Source organism: Arctopsyche grandis, chromosome 10 (genome assembly GCF_051622035.1).
Source record: "Arctopsyche grandis isolate Sample6627 chromosome 10, ASM5162203v2, whole genome shotgun sequence".
Lineage (NCBI taxonomy): Eukaryota > Metazoa > Arthropoda > Insecta > Trichoptera > Hydropsychidae > Arctopsyche > Arctopsyche grandis.
The window spans coordinates 2,415,504-2,441,348 of NC_135364.1; the positions used below are offsets into that span (position 1 = coordinate 2,415,504).

Below are 25,845 nucleotides of genomic sequence, written 5' to 3' on the forward strand. Positions count from 1 at the left end.
CGGCGAGTTTGCTTCAGTGGCTGCATTGGTTGGGTTGGTCTGGTTTTCTTCTTCTTTCGACTCGCCTCTCTCCATTCCTCCTGGGGAGGAGAGGCATCTTCCTTTTTCAACGTCGATGGGGGTAGCGACGATGTGTCGGCGTCGTTGCTCACCTCAGTGGTAGGCAGAGAGACCACGCGAGCACGTCCGCTCACCACGGCTGACCACACCAACCTCTCCCTGGTGAAACTAGTCCTGATGTTCTTCCACTTTTGCTGTAGAGATTTACCTGAAAAATAATATTTTGTTAAAGATATCTTGCTACAGGATGTTCCATGGCAGAGTTGAATCATAATTTTCGTATTGGATATACCACTGCCCGAGATATCGTATATGAAGTTTGCTTGGCGATTTGGGCGAACATGAAACAAACAGCGTTTCCAGAATTGAATGGAGAAAGATGGATTGAGATAGCAAATGGTTTCAATAAAAATGCAAATTTTCCCAATTGCATTGGTGCCATCGATGGTAAACATATAAGATTAATAAAACCAAGCGATTCAGGCTCACTTTATTATAATTATAAAAATTATTTTTCGATCGTTTTACTTGCTGTATGCGATGCGAATTATAAGTTCACTTATATAGATATTGGAGCATATGGAAAATGTAGTGACTCATCTATATTTAAACAATCCATTTTGCATGAAAAACTCATCAATAAAAATTTACAAATACCGGAGAAAAGCCAAATAATAAAGTGGCGATGCCATACGTCATTGTGGGAGACGAGGCTTTTGGTATATCTGAAAATTTAATGCGTCCTTATGGAGGAAGGGGTTTTTTAACAGACAAGAAAAGAATCTTTAACTACCGATTGTCCCGGGCTAGGCGGTTCATAGAATGCACGTTTGGCATTCTGGCAAATAAATGGAGAATTTTTCACCGTCCGATAGATGTTCGAAAAGAATTTGCAATTGCTATAGTACAAGCATGTTGTGTTTTACACAATTATGAACGAGAAAGGAGAGTGAAGGTTGGGGGTGGGGTTTAGCCGGTAAAAATCCGGTACTACCCTGAAGTTCGGACTGTAGGCTGTCTTTCGAAGATTCCCAACCTCCAGCGCAGCGGAAAAAAACAAAAAAAGTTTCACCAGGGAAATAAAACGCAGGGTCGGTGCTAAAAGTGGATCAGCAGCTTTGCGTAAGAGCCCTTACGTATATTTCGATCAACTACACTTTCTTAGGAAAACGGTAGTAAATAATGAAACTCAAAATAGCATGGATGAAACACGCACTGCCAAAACTAACGACGATAATGGTAGCAATCAAATTCGTTCACCTGTTGCCAAAAAGAAGAAGAAAACTGCCGATGATAGTTTTATTGAAACATTAAAGCAAAGCATCGCAGTAAGAGAAGAGCGTGAAAGGAAGCAAGAATCTGATATAAGGTATATTAGCTACAGAAGGCGCGTACACAGTACTCACACAAATGCATTTTTCATATACAGGCTGATGAAAGAAACACGCTAATATTTATATATTTTATTTCAACCGATCGTGTAATGTTTTTAAGATCTATGATATAATTTGGATGGCATATTTATTTAATATTTGAATACGTGCAACGAATAAAATGATAAATAGCATTTTTTTAAATTATAAGTAAAACAAACGTACGTACGTACGAATTAGATATGGGCATAGGTTCTGACATGACATTATGGTACGATGCATTATCAATAACAATTACAGATTTGGGTTGTAAATTTGGAACAAGCTTTTCTTTAATCCATTTTTGGTAATTAATCGCGTTCATATTATTATGATAATATCCGGTTTTAATTTTAGATGGATATATGTATAAGTTACGCATTTGGAATAAATCCTTTTTCAGAACAGGCGTGAACTATTATTAGCATATTACTCTTATAAATCGGTACTCTGCAACCTTTGCTAGTTTCATCGGTCCATGATTTTGGCATCGTACATATGTGAGCTATTTATATAGGATTCCTCCGTGTAAGCTATAGGGCGGCCTTGCAATCTATACTCTTCTAATTTGGAAAGATATATGGATCTCTTCAGTCGAATTACACTTTTTTCAATAAGTATTTGTTTATTATTTTTCATCTTTCTCCATTTGAAACCTAGCCTACGAACGATAACTCTTAACTAAGAAATTGCACCTTTAAATTTTAAACTATCTTTCAAAACTTCTAATAACTTTCGTAGGGTCGGAAATGTCTTATGAACTAGATGAAAATCGTAGATAGTTCGCCTGATGACCTCTTGATCAAAACTATCCACTGTAGTTATTTTTGATAACCTTACACGATTTTTGCCCGGTGTCCTTAAAACAACTCGCACAGTCGATGAAGATGTGGATGCTGCTGGATCTGATGAAGATATAGGTTGTTTGACTCTGAAGATATAGGCTGAAGATATAGGAAGATATAGGTTGTTTCGTTGATGGCTCCGATATTGAAGGTTGCGATGTTGGCGGTGGCGGTTAGCCACCACAAATTGATTTCGTACTTCACAAACAATTCGCTGAACACATCTTTTGGAAACACCAGTCGCTTCTGCAGTTGAAGCATATAAATTTTTCATAAAACTATTTCTTTCGTCACTTTCACTATTCACTATACGATGCATGAAATAGTTGAAAACATTATACACAATTTCGCGAGATTGTCCCGTTAGTGTTTTCCCAGAACCAATTTTATTGCAAAGCATTTTATTATCATATATCCACTAATTCTAATGAACTAACTTCAATTAACCAATTAGCAAACAATATAAGAACGCGTTACGTCAGTTTGTGGGGGTTGATCGGTGACTGACCAGTGAAACTGGAAAAAATCATCCTGTAGTGCACACTTTGAACAATACAAAAGATAATTGTTGTTTCTGTCATGCTCGGAAAGTGGGTGCGTATGAAAGGGACCAACTGATTGTCCTAGAAAACAGATACAAAAAATCTTATTCATATCTTCACGGACACAATATACGTGCTTGTATTGGTACGTGCCAGCTTTCGCTGCACGAGCTATACAGATAGATTATTTTTTCTTTCGCTTCTAGAAGATTTTAAAAACATTCCGAAACATCGTAAGCTTTCTACAAGAATGGAGATAGTGGACGTAATACAAAGAGCACAACCGCATCCTATGGAAACTCAGCATTCCCAATTTGGTCTGTTTCGCCAAGGCTATGCTGATAATGAACCAGCAACATATAGCCGAAGAGATATACAACACAATCGAATTATGGAGCAGAAACTTCAGTTAATGGGCAATATCGCCAATACTCGACACAGCCAAACCATGAACAGGAAACCTTCAGCAGTGGGCAATATCGCAATCGTACTACGGCATATAATGAGCGGTTATCACCAACCGATACAAATGTATCAGATACTCAGAATACTGAAATACTTGAATTGTTTCGGGAGTCATTCCAAGAAATGTAAAAAATAAAAAAAATAAACACAATATATTTGATTTATGTACTCGACTCAAAGTAATTATCAATTTTTCTTCTGGAATTATACAAGCTCGCATACGAGTATTAGTACCCGTAATTGAATTTCTTATTTTGTTCAAGAGGTTATCAAACGATTTCACTGACATTCTTGTAAAGTTAAAAAACGTTCTTCGTGGTTACGAAGATCCTTAAAATAATTATTAAATAAGCCTTTTGAGTGTCGTTCCAGAAGAAGAGGATGAATCCAAAATCTTCTCTTTGCTTTGCGTTTCTTACGAAACAAGAGGTAAAGAATTATTTCTTCTACGTCCATATCGCTTGATGGAAGAGTGACTACTGGCCATCGACTCTGGCTGCTCAATATTTTGACTGCGGCAGCCTGGCTGCCTAGTGCGCGGCCAGTCTTAATGATTGTTTCACCAATACTATGTGGTTGTTTTCGACGTGCAATCAATTGGGCAACGTAATAGCTAGCTTCTAAGCAGCTGTAGCTTCGGCAACTGTAGCTCTCGATAAAGTCATTTGATTTCGGTTTGGTTTTCTTGTTAAAAGCATTTTAAAAAATCTTTTACTTTCATTGGAGAAACTGGGATGACTTGAATTTAAATGGCGAAGCAATTTACTTGGAATAATTGACATGTTTAATAACTTTTTATTGCAAATGATGCACTGTGGTATTGCAATCGAATTTTCAATAGTACATACATGAAAATCTATATCTAATGAAGTTTTTGCTAAAATCCCTTATCACAATCTTCTTGGCTGGTTGTTTTGACATGTTGGGTTGGTGAAACAGTACGCGAGACTGGTGACGATGAATATTGACCGTAAATATATGAATATATGACGATAGTCGATGACGACGAATATTTGTAAGAACGACAACGAGTGTGAACAATCGGTTTTCTCGGGAAGTGCCGCGATTCGACGGGTTGCGATGCTCTGGCCTAGAAGCCTTAACACTTTGCACTCTTATTGGAATTTCTCTTCACCACTAGTCTACTCTAGGATGGAAAAAATAATATGATTTTTTTTTTAATTTTATTTGTTCATATTATTAAATTATGTCGAAGATCAAATTGGTGAATTCATTTTAACAAAAAATACGCAATCTTTATGCTCAGTTATTTTGGGACTATCTGTTCGTCTCCAATTGTGACCATAATAACATGATGTTGAATTGGGATAGCATTTTTCGAATATAGTCACTAAATTCAATTATTTCAAACCATCATAATTACCAAATCGAACTAAATGATGAGTTTTACATTTCTTGTATTATTTATGACAGCAGTTTTGTATAATAAATGAGTTTTATTAGTAGAAATTTTTAAAATATGCCTATAGAAATGTTTTCATACCTACCCTATAGTTCGTTAGGCAGTTTGGGTCCAAGGATGCAAAGCTATTGTCTGTTTACTCATTGTATTTTAATGCGTACCCACCCTCATAAAGTGTCTATTGGTTAGTTTTTAAACTGTTAGTTAAAGTCATATTTTCTATTCGTTACCTACTTGTAGGACACATCGAATAAAAAAGCTGGATCATCCCAGAAGACGGGCAAAGACGAAAAGATTAGGTTTAACAGATACAAGGTGTTTTTGATCACTATTTTTTTACACTTTTCAAACAAATCTTGCCTTTGAAGTTCACGACGGACTCATCGACCACTATGTCTCTGCACGGTATAATTAATTGTCTGCATTTAGCATCTAAATGATTCAAAAAGCCATTGTGTTCTACATTATTATTTTTGAGTTTTAATATCCGAAATATTTGTAGAAAACGATCTCTTTTGAAGACACTCCTAAAAAACATATTTTCAACCGAAAAATAATTTTTTTTTGGTTGAAAATATGATTACTTAAAATCGACCAATTATCACTGTTTGTATCTCTGATATCATTGTGGCGGCTCGCTTATACGACATGGTCGAGTTTGGTTGCCTTCCTGCGAGTGGGGACCAACCCGGCTGGGTTCGGACAGCCGCTACTCACTCTGTCTTCAGCTGTCATATAATAAACACGTGCATTAACATGCCAGTCGTCTCATTCGTTCATCCCCCATACTGGTGACCCCCGACATCGAGCCACGCAGCCTCGATCAATTTCAACATGCCGCTCATCCCTGCCTCGCCGAGCCAGGCGGGGAAGCTACCCGCCGCGCCCCCATCGCCATCAACACAGCACGCCGCGGCCCGCGGGTGACAATAAACGAGCAGACACGGCTACCTACCTACCTACCTACCTACCTACCTATCGACATGAGTCCAGCCACAACGTCGATGACAGGTGCAAAAAAATGGGGGAGCGAATGAGACGACGATCTTGACAGCTGGATGTGGAGTCATGCGCGATCCACTACACATAGAACGGTCATCCAGCACCACAAGACATACACCACCTCAGCACCATCATCATCATCATCATCAAGGCCCCGTCCGTCCCCACGAGCGTCGTCACGCCGAGACGGGCGGCAGCGCTACAACACCTCCACGAGCCACAACGACTCACGGTCCAGCTCGGAGTATCATCAACCACATCGATGCCCCTGCCGCTGCCGCCCCCGCCGCCCCACCAACCGACATCAGCCTCGGAAGAGCGGCGCCGCCGCAGCATCGCATCGGCGCGACCATCGGACCAGCCACCGTCCTGCTCGCGACGTCACCGCCCTCGAATCTACCGACCATTCAGGGCGGTACACCTACACAGCGGATGACCCACGTCAACAATTTTTTTCTCCCCACTCAATAATTTTTTTCTCTTTCTTTGTGTAACAATAATTTTTTTTCTATTGTAAAATTTGTTTCTTTGTAATTTTGGTATCGCCGATGCTGGGGGGGGAGTGATATGGCGGCTCGCTTATACGACATGGTCGAGTTTGGTTGCCTTCCTGCGAGTGGGGACCAACTACCAATACAAAATAGTTATCATCACTATCACAATCATTTTGGAAGTCTTCTAGGTTTTGGAAGTTTTCTAGTAGGTAACGAATAGAAAATGTGATTTAAACTAACAGTTTAAAAACTGAAATTTCAATGTTGCCAACACTTGTATTTATTATTTCACCATATGCACTAATATTACCGAGCACGTCGTTATCACATCATATGTATATTCCGTAGAACTTTTATTAAATTGATTCATGGTGCAAAATATATTTCGCGTTTTTATCATTATGTAAAATTATGGTCACCCCACCGAAAATAGCTTCTTAGAGCACAATGTATTGATACCGACTGCCCAAATAAAACGGCGCACTCAAATGTAGAAGCAGGTAAAGAATGCAAATATTCTTAGAAACAATATAGACGCTAGCCCTTTACTGTAATTATCCTATTTATACATTTTCTAGCATCTCGTATCCTTTAAGTACACTATTGTAAAATAAAACCTTCAAAAATTTGCCAATGAATATTAAAAATAAAGCTCCAAAGTAGCCGCTTAACAAAGCCACTATACTGGCTTTCCGAGCTGGCAGCCGAATATCCGAAAGCCACTATAGTGGCTTTCAGAGTTCAAGACGTTAAACTCCCGCAACAGCTTTCCTTTATATATGACAGTACAGAGTACTACTTTACCGACCATCACATTTACGCCATATGCGCACAATACACGGCCATTATAGCTTTACATCAATAAACTTCGCGGCGATTTTTTTAAAATAAATAAATGGCTTGTGAGACTAACCACGTCCACCTGTTCGTGAGTACGCTGGTTGCACCAATTGCAACTGCGCCTGTACTGGGAAATCCCCCAAGTTGGGACAAATGCACGCGTACAGGTGTGTCCGTTTCCAATTGGATTGTTTTCCAACTGGAATACAACACGTGATGGTTGACACCACGTGTGTGGACGTTCTGGTGAAGTTCGTTTGCCCTCCCGATACCTCCCACGTTGTTGGGGACGATACAATAAGTGAGTGGACTGACTTGGATTGTGACCGGTTCTACAACCTCGTGGAATTGCGGCCTGGCTGGAGCTGTACGAGCTGGCTAGAGGAGCTGGAAGCCAGGTTAAGAGTTACGACTCACGAGAGGCAGCTTTTCGTCGACGCTGGTCTGTGGCGAGTGGCGAGGCTTCTGGCTGCTCTGCTATCAGTTGCGGATGAAGAGGGCGGGAAGCTCTGATCGACTTTCGGTGTTCGGGGGGTGTTGCTTTCTACTGGAACAAGGGAGGACTGATGTCGACCGCATCCGAGGGAAGACTTGACTTTCGAAGACTCTTCTAGCGCGGACACACATTAACGTCCGGGGAGTGGGGGGGGGGGGGGGCAGCTTAATACCAACCTAACTATTGGCGTTGCTGCTGACTGAAGGGACGATGAGAAAGACGTAGCGTTACACTTGTATTTAACACAAATTAAATGGGATTTTATCGCGAAATTTGAGATGAAATTGTTCAACTTTTAAAAACTCTGATTCCACAGACTTGATTTTAATCAAAAGTTTAACCGCACTAGGTGGCACTGCACTGCAACGACGCAGCGCGGCCAAATATTGTTTGTATGAAATTGTACGAGATAGAACGCACTACGAGTGGCGCGACACTGCGCAAATTATTTAAGTTGCCTTTTGTACCAACTTTGATTTCAAGCCTTAAATGCCCAATGATTGTGTACTTATGTCTCTTATGTGTATATTTTAGTACAAAATCTTGACTCATTTTTCGTATTACGCTAATTTTATTAGCAGAATCCCAAAACCACGCCACAATAAAGGTCTGTTCATACCTAGTCAGCACGTACCGACTTCAGCAGGTATCCGGCCGTACGAAAAGTATTCTTTGGTACATTTTGTATGGGTATATTCATATCAACCGTCACGTTTACGCCACGGCAGGCTTACAGCAGTACCCGACATTTCCTGTTCATACTTTACAGCAACATCCGTCAACGTATCGTATCCGTTTTTTTGGCCATCGTGGAAATATACACGCGACTTACGTGCCATGAGTCTGCCGCTTTGCTGTTTTGGACCAATTATCGATAGTGATAGTTGACAGCTGTTCAATCTTTCGACATGGTTTTGGCGCAAATATTTAAAAAAATTTTAAATTTTTTACGGAAATATTTAAAAAAAAATTTGTCCATTATCCACAAGCTCCTTATACAGTGTCCAAAACTCTCCTTCGGTTTTTTTATTTTTTAACATGGGATGCACATCAAAACGCCTCCGTGCTTTTTTATTGCCTTCTTGAGCTTCTTCTTTCAACAACAGCGCGATTATACATAATTTTTCGTTCGATAAACGTCGAAACATTTTTGCTGACTTGTATTCTGACGCGTAGCTACGAATGCACGTGTATGCATTCATATTGCAAGTACTCGACAATACGACGTAAGCAATATTGCGCCGTATCGTCATGGCCTCTAATGTATAAGTAAGCCGATTTTGCCTTGCACTCGGCCAAATTGCTGTAAACGTGACGTGACCGCGACGTGTAGGTAGATATGAATAGAAATGTAATAAAATGACATATTTGAAACGGAGTCGTGCAGTGCTGTTAAGTATGAACAGACCTTAAGTGGTAATCAAAATTCAAACAAGAAATTATTAGGTAATGATTAGCTCGGACATTTTTATATATTTCAAATCGACAAACTTGAGGTCTCAAAAAAATATAGGCAGGACTTGTAATAAATTGGTAAGTGATAGTTGCAAAGCCAAACAAAGCCAAACATTTAAATAGGGGTGGCGAGCAGGCTGCGCGACAGCTAACGGTTTGCGGTTGACGATTGACGGTTGAAGGCTGATTCAAATTTGATGCTTCTCTAATCTCCGTGTTGTCAATTGTCAGTTGTCAGAACAACACTTGATGTTTGCGCAAACTCTTCGCCTAGGTATTTCTTCAATCATTTTTTTTATCAGCACCCATTGCATTTTTTTTAATCAAATACTAATGTCACCGAAAACGTTGTTTATCGCAATTAGCCATTTCAAATACAAAATCCTTTCAATCTATACATTAATTCAACCCGCTTCATTCCCGATTATACGTGTGACAATAATCAACTTCAATGTTGTTGCTATTATACTTATATATAACCTTAAAGTCGAAACAAAAAAGTTATCAAAAGCAACAATACACATGTCAAACTCAATCATGTACATGAAACGGTGTGGTAGAAACAAAGTTACAATAATAATGTGTATATATTATTTAAAGGCATTTTCTGTAATATAATATATGTATATGTTATATGTTATTCGGAAATTGAAAGGTTCATATATTAATATTGTTTTGTACACATTGAAATTTCAGACAAATATGGATGAAATTATAGACAAGCTAAAGTCTCCAAATTGTCTAAAAACAGTCTGCTCCGACTTGGATCGCCTTGCTGCAGATGTAAAGAAATTGAACAAATCATCAGCGAGTGTCAAATTACTCGTTCAGATCCACGGGTTATTTGAAAAAATATAAATTACTAATATATAGTATATAAGATTTTTAATTTTTTATATTACTAATTGATGTGTTTTTACTGTTTTCAGACACTTGAAAGATGCATCTTGGTTGAATGCTGTGGATTCGAATATACTATATGCATCGGTTTCTAAACTATGCCAAAATGTACAAAACGCATCGGATGCAGAGTATCAAAATTATTTAACTTGCTTTTTGAATATATTCCGATTCACCCTCAAGAAGGTTTGCTTTAAAATTTCCATATTTATTAATATTATATGTTTTTATATTGATTTTTTTTTACTTTTAGGGTGTTCATCTGAACGATGTAAGCCATTTGGACCTTGTATTTCGGAATTTTGCACTTCCTATGAAGCATGAACATTCTAAATTGTATTGGGTTTTGTTCGTCGATGCCATTAATAGCTTAGTCATAACAAATAAAAACGAACCAACCGCCCATATTTTATCTAATTTAATTGCATATCTAGAAGAGTTATTAAGAATTAGTAATATTATTAGTTTTTGCAAAAACAACCTTTCGTGGGTTGTTCGGAAACTTTACGTCTCGTTCAATGATTTCATTTGTGAAGATTTGGATACGGGCTTTGATAGGATTTTTGAATTATTATTTACTTTATATACAACGAATGAAGAAGAAACGTCGGCCGATGAAGATGTTTTTAAAAATTTTCTCGTTTCGTTCAATGTTTCAACTCAAATTCCGTCTACGAGCGGAAAAAGCGTGAGTTCAATACTTAAACTTTCCAAGAAGTTATTCGAAAAGGATAAAATGTATTTGAATTTCATCGACGTTTTGTCGATTGCTGCACCGTTGTTTTCTCTTCCACTGCAAAAATTTTCACCGAGCTTTAACAAAATACCAAATAGTTTGTGTACGGCGATCGAAAAAGTCGGTAAAAACAGCCCGACTGATCTATTCAACGAATTTATACTAACTTTGCGCAAAATTCTCAATTGTAAGCTGTCACAATGGATCAAAGAATCCAACGATATGTGGAAAAAGCATTTTTCATTAGATTTTCAGCTGTCGTTGTTGAAATTACTAAAAACAACAGTTGAAAAACTAAACAAATGTAAGAAACAGTGTGTCAAATGCTCCGAATGCTCGTATGAAAGCGGAGCACACGATGCACTTCAGCTAGCATCTCTCGGACGATATTTCGTGAAAAATTCAGCCCAAAGCAAAATCGAAACGTCGAAACTGGTGACGGAAGTCGCAGAAATTCTCAACCTACAAATCCACATCATACTGAAATTGCGCGACATGAAATGTCCAGGCTGGAAAAACTTTTGGAACAACGTCGAAACAAATTACCACAGCGATGCAATACTATTATATTCATCGGGTGCAAATCTGGCGTCTCTCGACCTCTTCAACGCTTACTGGTCGGGTTGCATTCGGATGCTGAGCGTCGATGTGAACGTCGTCGATCACGGCAACTTCTCCCGAGCTCTCTTCAACATGGCGATTTGCCATTTGGATGCGCTGCAATTCGAGAACGCTTTGTACAATTGTTATTTGAGCATGGCGATGAACTCCATCCGCAAGAAAGACATAACTCTCAACACGCCCCACGCCCAATTCATCATACGGATAAAATCCAAGATGCTGGAAAGTAGAAATTCGTCGGAGAAGTATTGCAAATACAATAATCAAAATAAAATACGAAGTATTCACTGCGAATGCTTCGAATCTGTAGATAGTTTTCAACGGGCCAACGTATGGTCTGTTTGTACTAAGATAATTTTGAACGATGCTTCTAATATCTACGCTAAGCTATTAGCCAATGCTGATTTTGGGTACATTTTAATTTCAATGCATTTATTTCATATCATTTGTTTATACTTATGTTTATATTATTTTCGTATTTTTAGGGCGTTGCTGCTCTTTGAAATGGAAGCTCATAATTCGTTCTGGTTTTCGACGACTCCCATCTCCGGTATTTTCAAATCCATGCAAGAATTGTCGAATAATATTGATGTCAACGAGAAAAATAGAAATGGTATGTCTAATTTATGGGTCTACCTCGTTCCGCCAACTTGCAATATCTCGAGACTCGTTTTCCCAACTTTGTCGGTGTATTTCGTCATCGAGTTTGTATATACATATGTACATATTCACGAAAATGTTTTACACAGTGAAATACTTATTTTACGAGATAAACATTAACTATTAAAAAAATATAGTAAGAATTGATTATTTTAATATTTTAACCCTCCCTCACCGAAGTGGGTTATGCAAGTGCCTCAATTTTTACGTTTTTCTTAATAACTGTGTGGTTTTCAAAGCTATACACTCTATATTTCTTGTATTCCTAGAATGAACTACAAGAAATTTATTTTAATAGATTTTTTATGATTTAGAAAAGGGTTACATCGTAAAAAAATACATTTATACATTTCTACGTTCCAAAGTATGATTTAAAGGCGGTAGCGATAAGTCATGTTTTTGACTGTTCGCTTGCATATTCTTGTTGAACGATGAATCGACGCGAGAGAAAGAGACAGCTATATTATCGTAAGCTATTGTTTTCGTCGCTTTTGGCGCGTGGCTATTGAGTCATGCAGTCGCCTGTTGGCCTTACCTATGTGCGTTTGCGTTTTAATACAAAAATAGTCAAAAAAATGCTATAGGACTAAAACTTTTTTATGTTGATGTGTAAAATGATTAATAAGATATATATTGAACCCGTTTGTATTGAGAAAAGCTGTATTTTGATTAAAAAATACTGGGGTCTTACTCGTTCGATCACGACGCTCCGTCCTTCAAAGGTTAAAGGTGTGTTAATAGCTTAGAAATTTATGAATGACCATAAATTTCTTGTACATACATATATTAAAGCGGTCTCCGTGACGAGCCGGAATGTGAAATGACCGAAAACGCAAATATCGAAAATCGAAAGATATTAAGTCGAAAGATCAAAAAAAATTGTGCATGGTAAACGGTACATACTCACTTAATTTGCGCGAGCAGGGTACAACAGGAACAAGAGGAACAGGCTTTTCCTCCCGTGCACAATTTTTTTTGATCTTTCGACTTAATATCTTTCGATTTTCGATCTTTGCCTTCCGATATTTGCGTTTTCGGTAATTTCACATTCCGGCTCGTCACGTAGACCCATATTAAAGATATTACTTTTTTGTATACAATATACAAACTCCTGTTTAAGTAGACGAAAAGTTGAGAAAACAAGTCTCGAGATATTGCAAGTTGGTAGAACGGAGCGCAATCTAATGCCACGATGGTTCAAACTTTAACTAAATAAATCATCCAACACCTTTCCAGTTCTATTCGTTGTTAAGAATAGCATAGTTTTTATGTAATGTTAAACTTTGATGTATTTCAGATGTGGAAGAATACGAATCATTGATAACTTTCGGCAAAATTATCACTCTCGTCAACTCACAGCCAACCAAATTACACAATAGAGATATCATATCGTTTATTCGTTTTGCCGTGGAAAAGTACGAGTCATATTTGAGCGTAAATATTTTTCAATTTATAACACGTTAACAGCTTTACCTTTTGTAAACCTTATATGTATATGTTTACCTTTACATATTCCAGAAAAGTATTAACGATCTCCTCACAATAGACAAGATATTTATTTATTTATTGTATGCAAACATACTGAAGGCGTACTACGAAGTGAAGTTTCACGAGAAAGTAAACTCGGATAAGTTTTCTCCGCTGCCGACGACGACCTCAGATCTAACACGAGGTGATCATTACTCGGTGCATCCGGACGACGCTTGCGACATAGCCCCCACTCATTTATCCCTCACGCTTTCGACCGAACAGGATATTTTACAGCCGCTGTTCAAAGCCATTAAAACGTGGCACGAATTGTTGTGCATTGCAGGTACTCTTACGGCCCGATTCGAAGTGTTCCGCGCAGTCAATTTTTCATTCAAAGTACTATTCGAAATGTTTTCAGACGGAGAGTTCAGTATGGTGTTTGAATCGGATCGAAATAAGTTGTATTTGGAAAAGAGCTTCGATACTGTCGAATCGGTTGTTCGAATTTTATCACTTCGAGGATTAGATGCCCAATCGTTGAAAGCCGCCGATATCGCTTGCTCTCTTGGAAAACTTGCAAATAACAGGTATACCTATGTTTAATTATTTTATAATACATATTTTTATAATAAGTACATATACGTGTATGTATATATGTACATACATTCATTTTATTTTTATTGTTACAATCAATATACACTCGTCATTACAGATCGCTCCAATGCGACGGGTGTACGTTAACGAAATACAGAATACATAAACAATCAGAAATACAATAATACATATGCAATCAGAATATATAGCATATAACAATTAATTATATAACAATTAATCAGAAATAATAATCATAGAGATATCTATGGATTATTTTTAGATTTTTTTGTGTACAATTTTTATACATATAATAAATACGAAATTATAGAGATGTCTATAGAGATATCTATAGATTTCAGATTACTGTGCATAATTATTACAAATTGTACACAGACAGATTTTTTGTGACAACAGGAAATGATCTAATACCAATTTTTCAGGGACCGTTTCAGCAATGATCAGATAAAATTGGCAAACTCTGATATAGAAACGATCGATTTGGCGTCACAAAACCTCCAAATCTAACCAGCAGTTTGATGATTCGAACCTTCGGTCTCAGTGGTGCTAATTATATACGCTACCATTAAGCCAAACTGCTGGCTGGCAAACATGTATGTTTACTTGAGGTGTGCGTGCATTCGCACGGTACATTTCAGGTATTATTATTTCCTTAACGCATGTGCGCTTTATGTGTTCATGCGTTGTTGTTTATTTTGTACTTGTTTATGTACATTGTGGTTTTTTTTATTAGAACAGTGATGTGCGATATTCATGAACAACCGTCCCGTTCTCCGACGAAAGGGTCTCTTAGACTGTATTCGTTGGGGGGGGGGGGTGGCCTCATGTTGAGGGCTTTAAGGGTCAAATTCCTTGACCTTTAAAGTGGGCTTAGACATACATATACGCTACCACTGAGCCATACTGCTGGCTCAGTGGTAGCGTACCAGTGAGCCAGCAGTATGGCTCAGTGGTAGCGTGTATGTTTAGCACCAAGTGATTATTGGGTTTGATCCCGCTATACTGCTGGTTAGATTTGGATTTTTGTGAGTGCAAGCCGATCGTTTCTTATCAAAGTTTGCCAATTTTATCTGATCATTAGGTTTTTCCTGTAATGCCACAATGGTCCAAAACTATTAATAAATAAAAAAAGAAAAGAAACGGTTCCTCAAAGTTGGCAAAAAATCACCTTCCCTGCCGTCACAAATCTTCTGTATTTAATCTATGTACAATTTGTAAAAATTATGTACAAATCTAAAATCCATTGATGTCTCAATTGATTAATTAATTAATTGTTAATGTCGTGTTCTTCAGCTTCTCGAAATACAGTGATTTATGCAATAAAAATGCTGCATTGTTTGTAATTAATTGTCTAGGAAGGCGCATTAGGGTCTTCCTGTCAAGCCTTCCTGGTATATATCTATGTAAAATAAAAATAAAATATATGTGGTAGAGAATCCTGACAGATGACGCTGTTCAGGACCACGGTTGGGATGTCGCGGTTTAGGTGAAGACCTAACACGTGCGTTTTCAGTCATGTAGAGGATACGTGCGGAGGTTTAGCGACCAACCGCGTGGAGCACAGGTCCAACTGCGACTAACCGTTTTATCTCTACCCCTTTTCATCCCCTTCTCACAATCAGCCCATACATCAGCCTTTCATTCAATTCCAACCCTACATATATGTACTTTCGGCAATGCCTGGGAATCTATTCTGTATTGTAACATGGGAACATGAGAGTATCCACTGTGCAAAGTGCATTCGTGAACAATAGATACCTCGCAAAATGCTAACGGGACTCGGAAAGTGCCCAAACAAAGGATACGCTGGAGTTCTCACAGATTCGCCATACACAATAGACCTTTACGTGCCTAGACTATATAGATACATTAATGGATCGGAGAAGCTGTGCTGTGCAACTTGTCCTTTATAAGGAGTTACACACGGTAGATCTGATTATTCTGAAGTGAGCGGTGGTTCCGTGTGGACCTCCGCGATCGTTGAATAAATGCTGTGAAGCGACTTTGGCCTTTCATTTGGATTGACCGGAAACCACCCCATATTAATTACTACAGAGTTTAAAATAGATTGTTTTGTTTTTTAGAAACGGTATCATCAGAGCTACAGGGTTTATGATTCAAAGCTGCAGTTTTGCAACCACTTCTGTTTCGAACCTCATCAATGAATCCAACACACTCGTTAAAGAATTACTCACGGAAAGTTCGACGAGCTCATCGTTACACACCGCATACGAATACCTACTAAATCTTTCGGTAATACATCGATTTTGTTTCATACATTTCACATTAAATTCGCAACACACTGATGGATCCAATTCATTTCAGATTTACTACCACAACTGCGACCTCAAAGAAAAAGGCGTATTACTATTGAACTATGTCCAAAATAGGATTCTGGATCATCTGACCAAAACAAACGATGCGGATTTTAAAAACGACGAGCATATCAAATTCGTTTACGCCAAATTGATCGACGCTCAATCCTTGTACATAAGCTCTAATATCGAAAACGGTGAATCATTATTCAACAATAATCTAAGCTATTTGAGCTCCGTTACGAATGCTTGCGTGGAATATTCTGAATTGGCAAAATCAGGTATTTTCGATGCTATGGATTTTATGTGTATAATATGTGTGTGTATTAACCGATGTTGTCATATGCATTTAACTGGTTACAGTGGGACATAGCAATTGGCAGTCTTTGGCAGTATTACATTTATGGGTGGAGAGCTGTTTGCAGGCCGGAAGAGTAGCTTTATTATTGGGTTTGCCGAGACGAGCTCGGGCTATTTTAAAGGGCATATTGTCGACGGTACAGCGTCTCTTACTGCCTCGTCGCACTGTGCAAATTTTACTTCTGTTAGCGGATACGGATCTTGTGGCCGAACGGTTCGACGATTGCAAGGTGAAAATCAAATCTATTATTTTATTTTATTTTAACATATTAGCCACAGTGACATTACAGTCACACAATCATAACATCATAATAATAATAATCATTGACATTTATAATTGATAAAAACAACAACCACTCAACCAGTTCAGCACAGCTTATATTAACCCTTTGCCCGCGGCAATAAATATAGCGAACAAGCCCTGTACGCGGCACCTTTTTCGCGAATTTGGCAATCGAGTTTTCGACCTTAAATACAGATTTTAATATTTACTCAAATAACCTTAAATGTTAATTAACACATAAAGTATTATTTTAAACAATAAAATACATAATATATCTCGTAGTTTTGGCTTAATTGTCAAATAATCATTCTTCATACAATTGACACGTATCGTCGCCATTGTTCAACAGACGTGACGTCACATAAACGAGGTTTCAGTATGGTTCCCCAAAACCACTAATTTTGACTGGTATATATTCATTTTAAGCAAATTGAATAGATGGCATTCAACTCTCAGTAATATATTCAACCAATTTTGAACCTTAAAATAGTTGAAATAGGCGCATATAATGCTCAAAATCCCGTGAAAAGTTCAGAAATTCTATGGAAGACAGCCGCGCTACTGACTTGTCGCGCAAAGCTTCCATAGAAGACGGCCAAGAGACGTTGCCAACATATTTGTGTGAGCCACAGGAGGAGAAAACAAACCACGATTCCTCAGGTCCCTGAACTTACCAGGTGTATAAAACTTAAATTCGTTAAGAACCTGAGAATTGTGTACTAATCCATTTAATAGCTTAAAAAAAATATTATGTACATACATATATTAGTCTGAAGTTACCATACATCCTATTTTTGAGGCCTACATACATATTATATATACGTAGCAGTGGCGTGCGGTGACATTTCAACCAGGGGATACTGTCCAAAAAACGGTCAGTTTATTTTATTCTTCGATACTTTATCATATTTATACTTATTAAAATGTCTTTGATTTGTTTTCGTTTTTGAATTACTATTCAATATTGGTGTGGGTTTTGGGCTCTTAACAATAATCCGTTTTTCATTATATGGTAGAGAAGCAAATGTCCTTTTTAGTGCATTTTTAATTAAACAATTGCAATTATTATTAACCACGGCGATAAATCCACTTGCATTGTTACTTTGGCTCTCTATATTTAGGGCCATGATAAATAATAATTTAGGACGTAATAAACAACAATAAAATAATAAAAGTAAATAACTTAGGACGAATCAAGCGAAAGTCCATATATAGGTAAGCAAAGTCCATACATAATATAAAGTGAATCGAGTCCATACACACGCAAAAAGAGATTTTGCTTCCAGAGCAAGTGTCGCGCGAGCGAGGCGACTATAGAGTCGTCTCACTCATGCGCATACGCAAGAGTGACAGCTCATTTGTGCGCATGCGCAAAAGATTTGTAGAGAACTTCAGCATCCATGGCGATCTGAGCTTGATATGAAACAAGCACCGATCGTGCAGTCGGCTACGGCCTTTCAACGGGGTTGCTTGTTTATGTCAATTTTGGATCAGACATGTATCATATATGTATGTATATCATGATCACGTAATCAAAAATAAATGAAAGAGAAATAAAACTAAGACATTAAAAAAACAAACGGTATGAAAATATTTTTGACCTAAATTTTAAGGGATGCTCAGCATCCATGGACGGCACGCCACTGATACGTAGCATCTTCTTTTTTAATGGTTAGGATTAGGGTAACTCTTGCGCTATTCGTTGTTAGTTCTGAAAATGTTTTATCATGAAATTTTGTTTTTTCTAGGTGAAATTTGATACAATACATTACATTATGGAAGAGCGCAGTGAAACCACCGTACAAAGTGCAAAAATACTTCGAAGTAGTGAAGACTTTGAATTGAACAAATATTCCGATATATTTACGCTGAAGGGGGACTTTTCGGACGATTGCAAAAGCGTCAAATCAGACTCGCCAAAACAATTCGAAATGGTTCTGGATGTTCCGACTGATAGATACACCCACGACAGCCTCGGAGGATCTCCGGTGTTCGAATCTTCGCCTTTTAAAATGCCGTCATTCATCGATCACGAGAGGAAGTGCGATTGTGGTAAATGCACCAGCATAACAATGTTCAATTTAACTCTGGACACGTTGCACCTGCAGATGAATCTGTATTGCAAAACCGGCGAGTTGAAAGTCGCGCAGAGTTTCGTCAGCGGAGGTTTTAAACTATTGCAATTCCTCAATTCTCGACTGAACTACGTCTATGCGAACATTTTGAAGACGTTCAAAAACGTCACCTATGAAAGTATTGAAGCGTCTTCTTATTTTAAAATGTTTACGTTTAGCAAGTGTCGATTTTTAACCGATGTCGGATACTTTTTGATGAAAGAAAACAATCTGGTTAAAGCTGAAATGCTCAACGCTCAAATTAGAGATCTTCTCACTTTATTGCCGTCCAATCAATTCCTTTTGATGCAATCCGTCTATGAACAGAAGCTCTCTTTGATGGAGATGCACATATTTTGCGAATCGCACGAAACTTTTGAGACTTTGGAAAGTTTGAGCAGTGATTTTGAGAGTAAATTATTAATGTCGCCCCGCAGAGGTGGCTTGAACGGTAACTTATTTAAAACTCCAATGGTGAAAAATATGAAGCCTCCGAGTCCCATCAAAAGGATTAAACTCCCCAGAGGGAAGACTTTGTTTAACGATAACGACGACGACGACATGCCTCAATTCAATAAACCGATCATTAAGTTGAATCTGGACGCTGAAAATGATGATCGAAAACCGTCGAACGAAGTACAAATCGAAAACGTTGAAAGAACGCCCGCTCCGAGATTAAATCTAAGAAGAAATGCATCGTTGCTGAAAACCAACTGTACAAATAGTAAAACCGCTTCGAACGGCTTACAGACCAAGTCCGCAAGTGACGTTATAAAATCTTCCCTGTCTGCCAAGAGTCGATTGAAACGTGCTACTAGTCCTGGTAATTTATCCGTCCAATCGAATAAGCCGCCTCAAACAAAAATCACAGCGTCCAAAACTGCCAAAGCCAAAGTTGAAAACAAATCCAGTCCAGATAAAAATGTAACTAAAAAATATGCAACTAGAAGAAGATTATAATTTTGTATTGATTACAATGTTTTCTATGATCGCCGTTTTTTTTTATGTATGTAAAAGTATTACAATTACAGTAAGTTCTCGACTTGTGCGATTAAAGGCGAAAACACACTGAATGGTACATGGTACGTGTTTTTTTTTTTTTTTTTAATACTTTTAAACATGCCAAAAAAACGTAGCACCTCTAGTCCATATAAACCACTCCTTGGAGTGTTTTCGGTGATATTTTATCCTTGACAGTGATCGATAACGGTGAATCCCATATTTTAAGAAATGCAGGAGAAACATATTTTATTTATTTTATTTTATTAATTGAAAAATCAACAGACAGGATGTACATAGATATGTATAAAAAAAACAAATAGTAAATAAATAATATATGTAACATCCGAGTCCAATAATAGATTTTTACAAAAATGAAAAAGATAAATATAAGGAAAACAAATTAAAAAGTAAAGAATAAAGGCATGACAAAATATGTATGTAGAACATTGCATAATTAAACTGTAGTATTAAAATATTTGGAAAAGGTTATAAAATAGAATATAAGAAGAAATTGAAATTTACAAATATAAAACAAATGAAAAAGGTAAATACAAAATAAACAAATGAAAAGGAAAAGAATGAAAGCTATAATATGATTAAATAGCACATTACATAACTAAACTAAAGTATAAAAATATTGGAAATATTGGAAAAATAGAATAGGAGAAGAAATTAATCAATCGGTCAAGATTCTCTTGATGTTAGACCTGAATTGATGTAGGGAAATACCAAATAGATCAACCTCATTCAGCTCTCTGTTAAACATACGATAAACGCGCTGCAGATAAAAATATTTTTGGGAATTAGTATTGAAAGGATCAAGTGAAAAGAGTGCAACGCGTCTAGAGTACCGAACTGGGATTCTGAAATTATCCTTATTCAGTAAATCAGAACAATCAAGGAAACCATTTATGAGCTTAAAGAAGAATATAGCATCAGTATGTCGTCGCCTGACAGAAAGATTGTTAAAAGAAAGGATTTTTAAAATGTCGGAAACAGTAGAATGGGTATAGGTAGGAAAAAGGTAGCGTAAGGATTTAATAAATTTAAGTTGAACTTTCTCAATACAATTAATATGGGATAAATAAAAAGGTGACCAGATAATTGAGGCAAATTCAAGGTGAGACCTTACAAAGGAAAAATAAAGTAATTTTAGTACATACGGATCATTAAAGGGTTTTGTTGAGCGGAGTAGGAATCCAAGAGATTTAAATACTTTGTTGGTAATAAAAGAAATATGTTCAGAGAAATCTAGTTTATTATTGAGTATTACACCAAGATCCTTAATAGAAGATGACGTGTTAAGGATTAAGGACATATGCACTCTGCACGTGCAACTACAACCGAATTCGGTTTGGGGAACATCCACTGTCATAGCAGGGAACCAAGAACATGACTTTCCGTACCACTCTAGTGTGTTATCGCGGATAATTCCTTCTGAAGGTTTTCGTGTAAGTTGGAAAATCGCGTAAGTCAAGGAAAACCTAAAATTTTGTGTTAGTTAGAAATAAATGAAAATAAAATGTATATTCGTACATACATACATACATAAATACACAATGTAAAAGAAATTATTATTTTTCCAGATTCATACACATCGTATGAACATACATACATACATATCTATTGTACAAAAGCGTAAATACTAATTTCAAACCACTCATTAAGTTATTAGTACTGGTCCAATACTGTTTTTTAGTTAATAAGTCTTATATTTTTTCTTCAGAAATTAATTTTTAGCATGCAATACACTCGTTCACTGCTTTTGATACTTTTGCAAATCGTTCGGGATCGGGGTTTTGAGCTTTTGAGCCAGCTAATCCATCTTATTGGTATCAAATTGCATCGGTTGTTCATTTCCATGCAGTTGTACTGAAAAAGAGTCTTCTTTCCTCTGGTTATCGAGTTCCATCAAAACTTCGTAGCTCATTTCCATTGAATGACTGTTGATTAAATTAACGAAATCCTTTTCTTCCAGATTTAGGTCTAGTTCTTTGATCATTTCGACTAGTTCGCTAATAACATTGTCCACTTCTCCAAATCTCACTCAAGGCATTACCAATATGTTTAACACCTTTATAAATGTGTCACCATTTCCCATTTTGTCCATCAATAGCTCTAATTGCCTGCCTAAATTTGTTTGGTAGATAATACTTTTTAAATGAATGTATCCATCAGTCGTATTATGAGGATACATATGACCGATCTGACATTTTTGTTTCAATATAGTTGAGTTTTATCCACTTTGAAAAGTTTCTGTGGCAGGTAATTTCTGCTTCTTCTTCTTCCTAATGCTTCGTCGGCATCCGGACGTTGGCGACCACCTCGTCGACTATTTGCAGATATCCACATTGGTCTTCAGCGGCTCGGAACACATCTTCGGCGCTCATATCGGTCCACGTGCGCATGTTTCGAAGCCAAGACGACTTCTTCCAGCCAATCCATTTTCTATCTTCAATTTTTCCCATGGTTATCAGGTTGAGAAATTCGTATTTTGGACCCTGTATCAAGTGTACTCCATCTTTCTTCTCTTGATGACAGAAACAAGTTCCCTGCCTCTCCCTATCATGCCGAGGACAGCTTCATTTGTGACTTTTTTGGTCCATGGGATCTTCAGCATACGCCCGTAGACCCACGTCTCAAAATCTTCGATGCGGCTGATCATCCTGGTCTTCAGAGTCCATGTTTCTCATTCATATAGCAGCACTGACCAGACGTAGCTCTTCGCGAATCTCAAACGCGTACGAAGATTGAGATGCTTGTTTGAAAGCGCCGCCTTAATTTTGATGAATGCCGTTCTAGCTATTTCTATGCGGATTCTTAAGTCTTCATCTGGGTCAATCTCTTCATTTAACCAAGTACCCAGGTATTCAAATCTTTTAACTCTTTCTAACACCTCTCCATCCAATGTTAGATCACCGGTGCTTGTTTCCATTTTGTTGACTACCATAAATTTCGTCTTCTTATATATATTTATGTGCAAACCTCTTCGATTGCTTTCTTGATTTCTGCTAACTCGTGTTACGTTGCTTAGCATGGCCTTTGAATTTTTGAGACCATCGGTGACTTGCAGTTAATTCATGATTATTAACACTATCATGATTTTTTTTATCTTTAGATCTTCAAAAAGACTAGGCTTTCTCTTGTATGAGCATAAGGCTTATTGGAATTTTTTTCATGCATCTATGTATGTATGTACATATGTGGGATTCATGCAGAGGAGTTACCAAAGAAAGTCATGATGAATTTTTATTTATGAACTTTTATTGTCCGTCCTATTCATCACGTGATTATAAACTCTATCAAGAGCTTATCTACTAAATATTTACATACATAGGTCGCTTTCATCTAAACCAAACTTCACATAGTTGTACTCCGAAAAGTATTTATTTTTTCTTATACAAATGTATGTATATATTTAGCAATCTAAAAACAAATCTTCATATATATATATTAAAATTTGGAAAACTGTACTTTTCATTGTGTATATCAAATTAGTTTTAATTTTATAAAATCATCAACGACGCCGTTCAACCTATCCTTAATCTTTTTGGTATACTGTGTTGTTTTTGCAGTACTTGTGTCAACTTTGCACATTTCAACCACATCCAATTCGGTTCCTTTATTACATAGCATTATCGGAATGACCATTGTGCTCATCAACAGTCCATAAGGCAAAAATTCTTTTAAATGATCGTCGAAAATTGCCCGCGGGTAACATTCTTCAATGTTACAACCGAAATAAGTTAACTGCTTGCCGATTGTGTCATAGTATACATTGAATAGTCCACTGTTGTATTTTGCTCTCATAGGCGCGTCTGTGCTTAAATAAATCATATAGGATAAATCTGTAACGGGCGAGCAAGCTCTTGCAATCTGCCAATCAATAAATTTCATATCTACCGGTTTTCCATTCTGTAACAATAGTTGCAAGAATTAACTTCTTCTGCCGACTTCACTGCTTTACAGCATTACAAGAACAAAACAATATACATACCTCATATTTAAACATAATGTTATTAGTCCAGCAATCGCCATGGCAAATAACATCATAGGGCGTGGCACTTTTTGAAGCTATGTATTTGTGGAATTTCTCCACTCCGTTCTTCGAGAATGAAAGCAACTTCTCCGCTTTGGATGCATCGTCCATCACAGTAGTTGCTTCAAATAGGGATCGTTCTATTATGGGATCGAAATACTTATCGTATAGTACTGACTTGTCCACCGACTTGGCCAATTTCTTATACGTTTCCGGGTCGAGCTTCTTCATTGCAAACGAAATCGAATGATATCGAGCTAGGTTCATCAACGCCAACTCCAAATGGTCCGAATCGTACGGATAGTACCGGTCGTGCATCCGATATCCTCTCGCGCACATATCCTCCATCAAGACCAGATTTTGGTCCGCCTTGTAGCATTTTACGAAGTCGAATTGTTCCTCAGTAGGTACCTTGTGTTCCTTTTGAAACTTTTTAAAAGTAGGCAAAACCACATTGTAAAGATAGGCCTCTCTGTTGTACAAATCATCCAATTTCAGCACTTCAGATTTGCCTTTGTCTGAAGTCGTTTTTACGATTAAATTGTGCAGGACACATTTGTCGTGTTTGGATGCTATTTCGATTTTGTGCATCTCGCCAATGTAATTGTCACCTTTTTCTGATCCTGCACTTATACGTAGGACTACATCCTTCAAGCCGTTCTTTTGTATGAACTCTTCAATTGCAGCTACGGCATCTTCAGTCGGCAAAGTCACTGTCTCGTTCATCATGGCGGATCGTGATTGTGGAAGTTAGATAGCTACTAAATTTTTACTCGCACGATAGCTCAATTTTATATCACCAAAACGGGGCTTATCAGGCAGTGGTAACAATAATTGTAAATGTTTAATTATTTATTTGAGTTATGAAATACTTATTTGTTAAATTTTGACAGTCGCAAACATAAATGTTATTATAACATTTATCTGGTCACAAATGATTGTAAGAAGAATGGCTATATTATACTGTTATACATATATATTCAAAAAATATATGAAATGCTTGTGTTTTTCTCTTTATTGAAGTTTATAATAGTAGTAGGTAGGTGTGCAAAATCAATAACCATTGACTATACGTATTATAAGACATCTTCAAGCATCTACACATCAAAAACTTTAATAAGATCAATTTTGTCCAGTTTTTGGTGTACGATTTGTTTCAATATATTGATGGGGGATGTTTTGTTTGCGAAGGCCTATTCCTATTTTTGCCTGTTGCTTTTACACATAATTTATGATGAGCAGGGGTAAGGCTTTTGTAAAAACAACGATCCTTGGTCACTATTTGTAGCTAAAAATTTAGCAAAATTAAGTTGAGTACTTTCATTTTATATTACAAAATATTTAAACAGCTCTTAGAAAATGATTTTGTAAGTTTAAGAGCAGATAGGTATGTTTATGTGTAGAACATGATGAAAAATGATTGATTTTATAAAATATATATACACAATAGAGATTATGTTAGGCAATTACATGTTTATCGTATATTTATATGTACACATGCACTTAAACGATAAAGAGTCACAATACGATAAATTTAATCGATAATATTTTTATTATATCGTATTCGAATGATTATAACAATCAATGTAAATCATCTGGTTGGTTGTTTTTTAACGACGATTTACATATATGCATACCGATTAAAATAAATCGCATCGTCACAAAGAAGGCTATCGGATTAAAATGTTCTCTAATACTG

The 25,845-nt window shown here is 37.1% G+C and overlaps 2 protein-coding genes across 2 annotated transcripts; one reads left to right on the forward strand and one right to left on the reverse strand.

Moving 5' to 3' along the window:
* Nucleotides 1–9,177: 9,177 nt before the first annotated feature.
* LOC143917872 (uncharacterized) lies at nt 9,178–20,629 on the forward strand. Its single transcript, XM_077439485.1, has 12 exons — nt 9,178–9,308; nt 9,731–9,873; nt 9,964–10,120; nt 10,188–11,701; nt 11,777–11,904; nt 13,249–13,385; nt 13,470–13,764; nt 13,840–14,008; nt 16,118–16,286; nt 16,359–16,629; nt 16,712–16,938; nt 18,740–20,629. The coding sequence occupies exons 2-12, from the start codon at nt 9,737–9,739 to the stop codon at nt 20,063–20,065; spliced, it is 4,530 nt and encodes a 1,509-aa protein (XP_077295611.1). The 5' UTR covers nt 9,178–9,308; nt 9,731–9,736; the 3' UTR covers nt 20,066–20,629.
* Nucleotides 20,630–21,349: 720 nt separating this feature from the next.
* On the reverse strand, nt 21,350–24,956 carry LOC143917993 (uncharacterized). Its single transcript, XM_077439638.1, has 2 exons — nt 24,105–24,956; nt 21,350–24,022 (listed from the first exon to the last, which is right to left on the reverse strand). Exons 1-2 carry the CDS (start codon nt 24,873–24,875, stop codon nt 23,597–23,599), a joined length of 1,197 nt encoding a protein of 398 aa, XP_077295764.1. The 5' UTR covers nt 24,876–24,956; the 3' UTR covers nt 21,350–23,596.
* Between the last annotated feature and the right edge of the window lie 889 nt (nt 24,957–25,845).

What these genes read in the sequence shown, in the direction of transcription:
- LOC143917872 (XM_077439485.1), top strand. Translation starts at nt 9,737, where the DNA reads ATGGATGAAATTATAGACAAGCTAAAGTCTCCAAATTGTCTAAAAACA. An exon ending in TTACTCGTTCAGATCCACGG is followed by an intron (nt 9,874 to 9,963) that starts GTTATTTGAAAA and finishes TACTGTTTTCAG; the next exon opens with ACACTTGAAAGATGCATCTT. An exon ending in TTCTGAATTGGCAAAATCAG is followed by an intron (nt 16,630 to 16,711) that starts GTATTTTCGATG and finishes AACTGGTTACAG; the next exon opens with TGGGACATAGCAATTGGCAG.
- LOC143917993 (XM_077439638.1), bottom strand. Translation starts at nt 24,875, where the DNA reads ATGATGAACGAGACAGTGACTTTGCCGACTGAAGATGCCGTAGCTGCA. An exon ending in ACATTATGTTTAAATATGAG is followed by an intron (nt 24,023 to 24,104) that starts GTATGTATATTG and finishes CTATTGTTACAG; the next exon opens with AATGGAAAACCGGTAGATAT.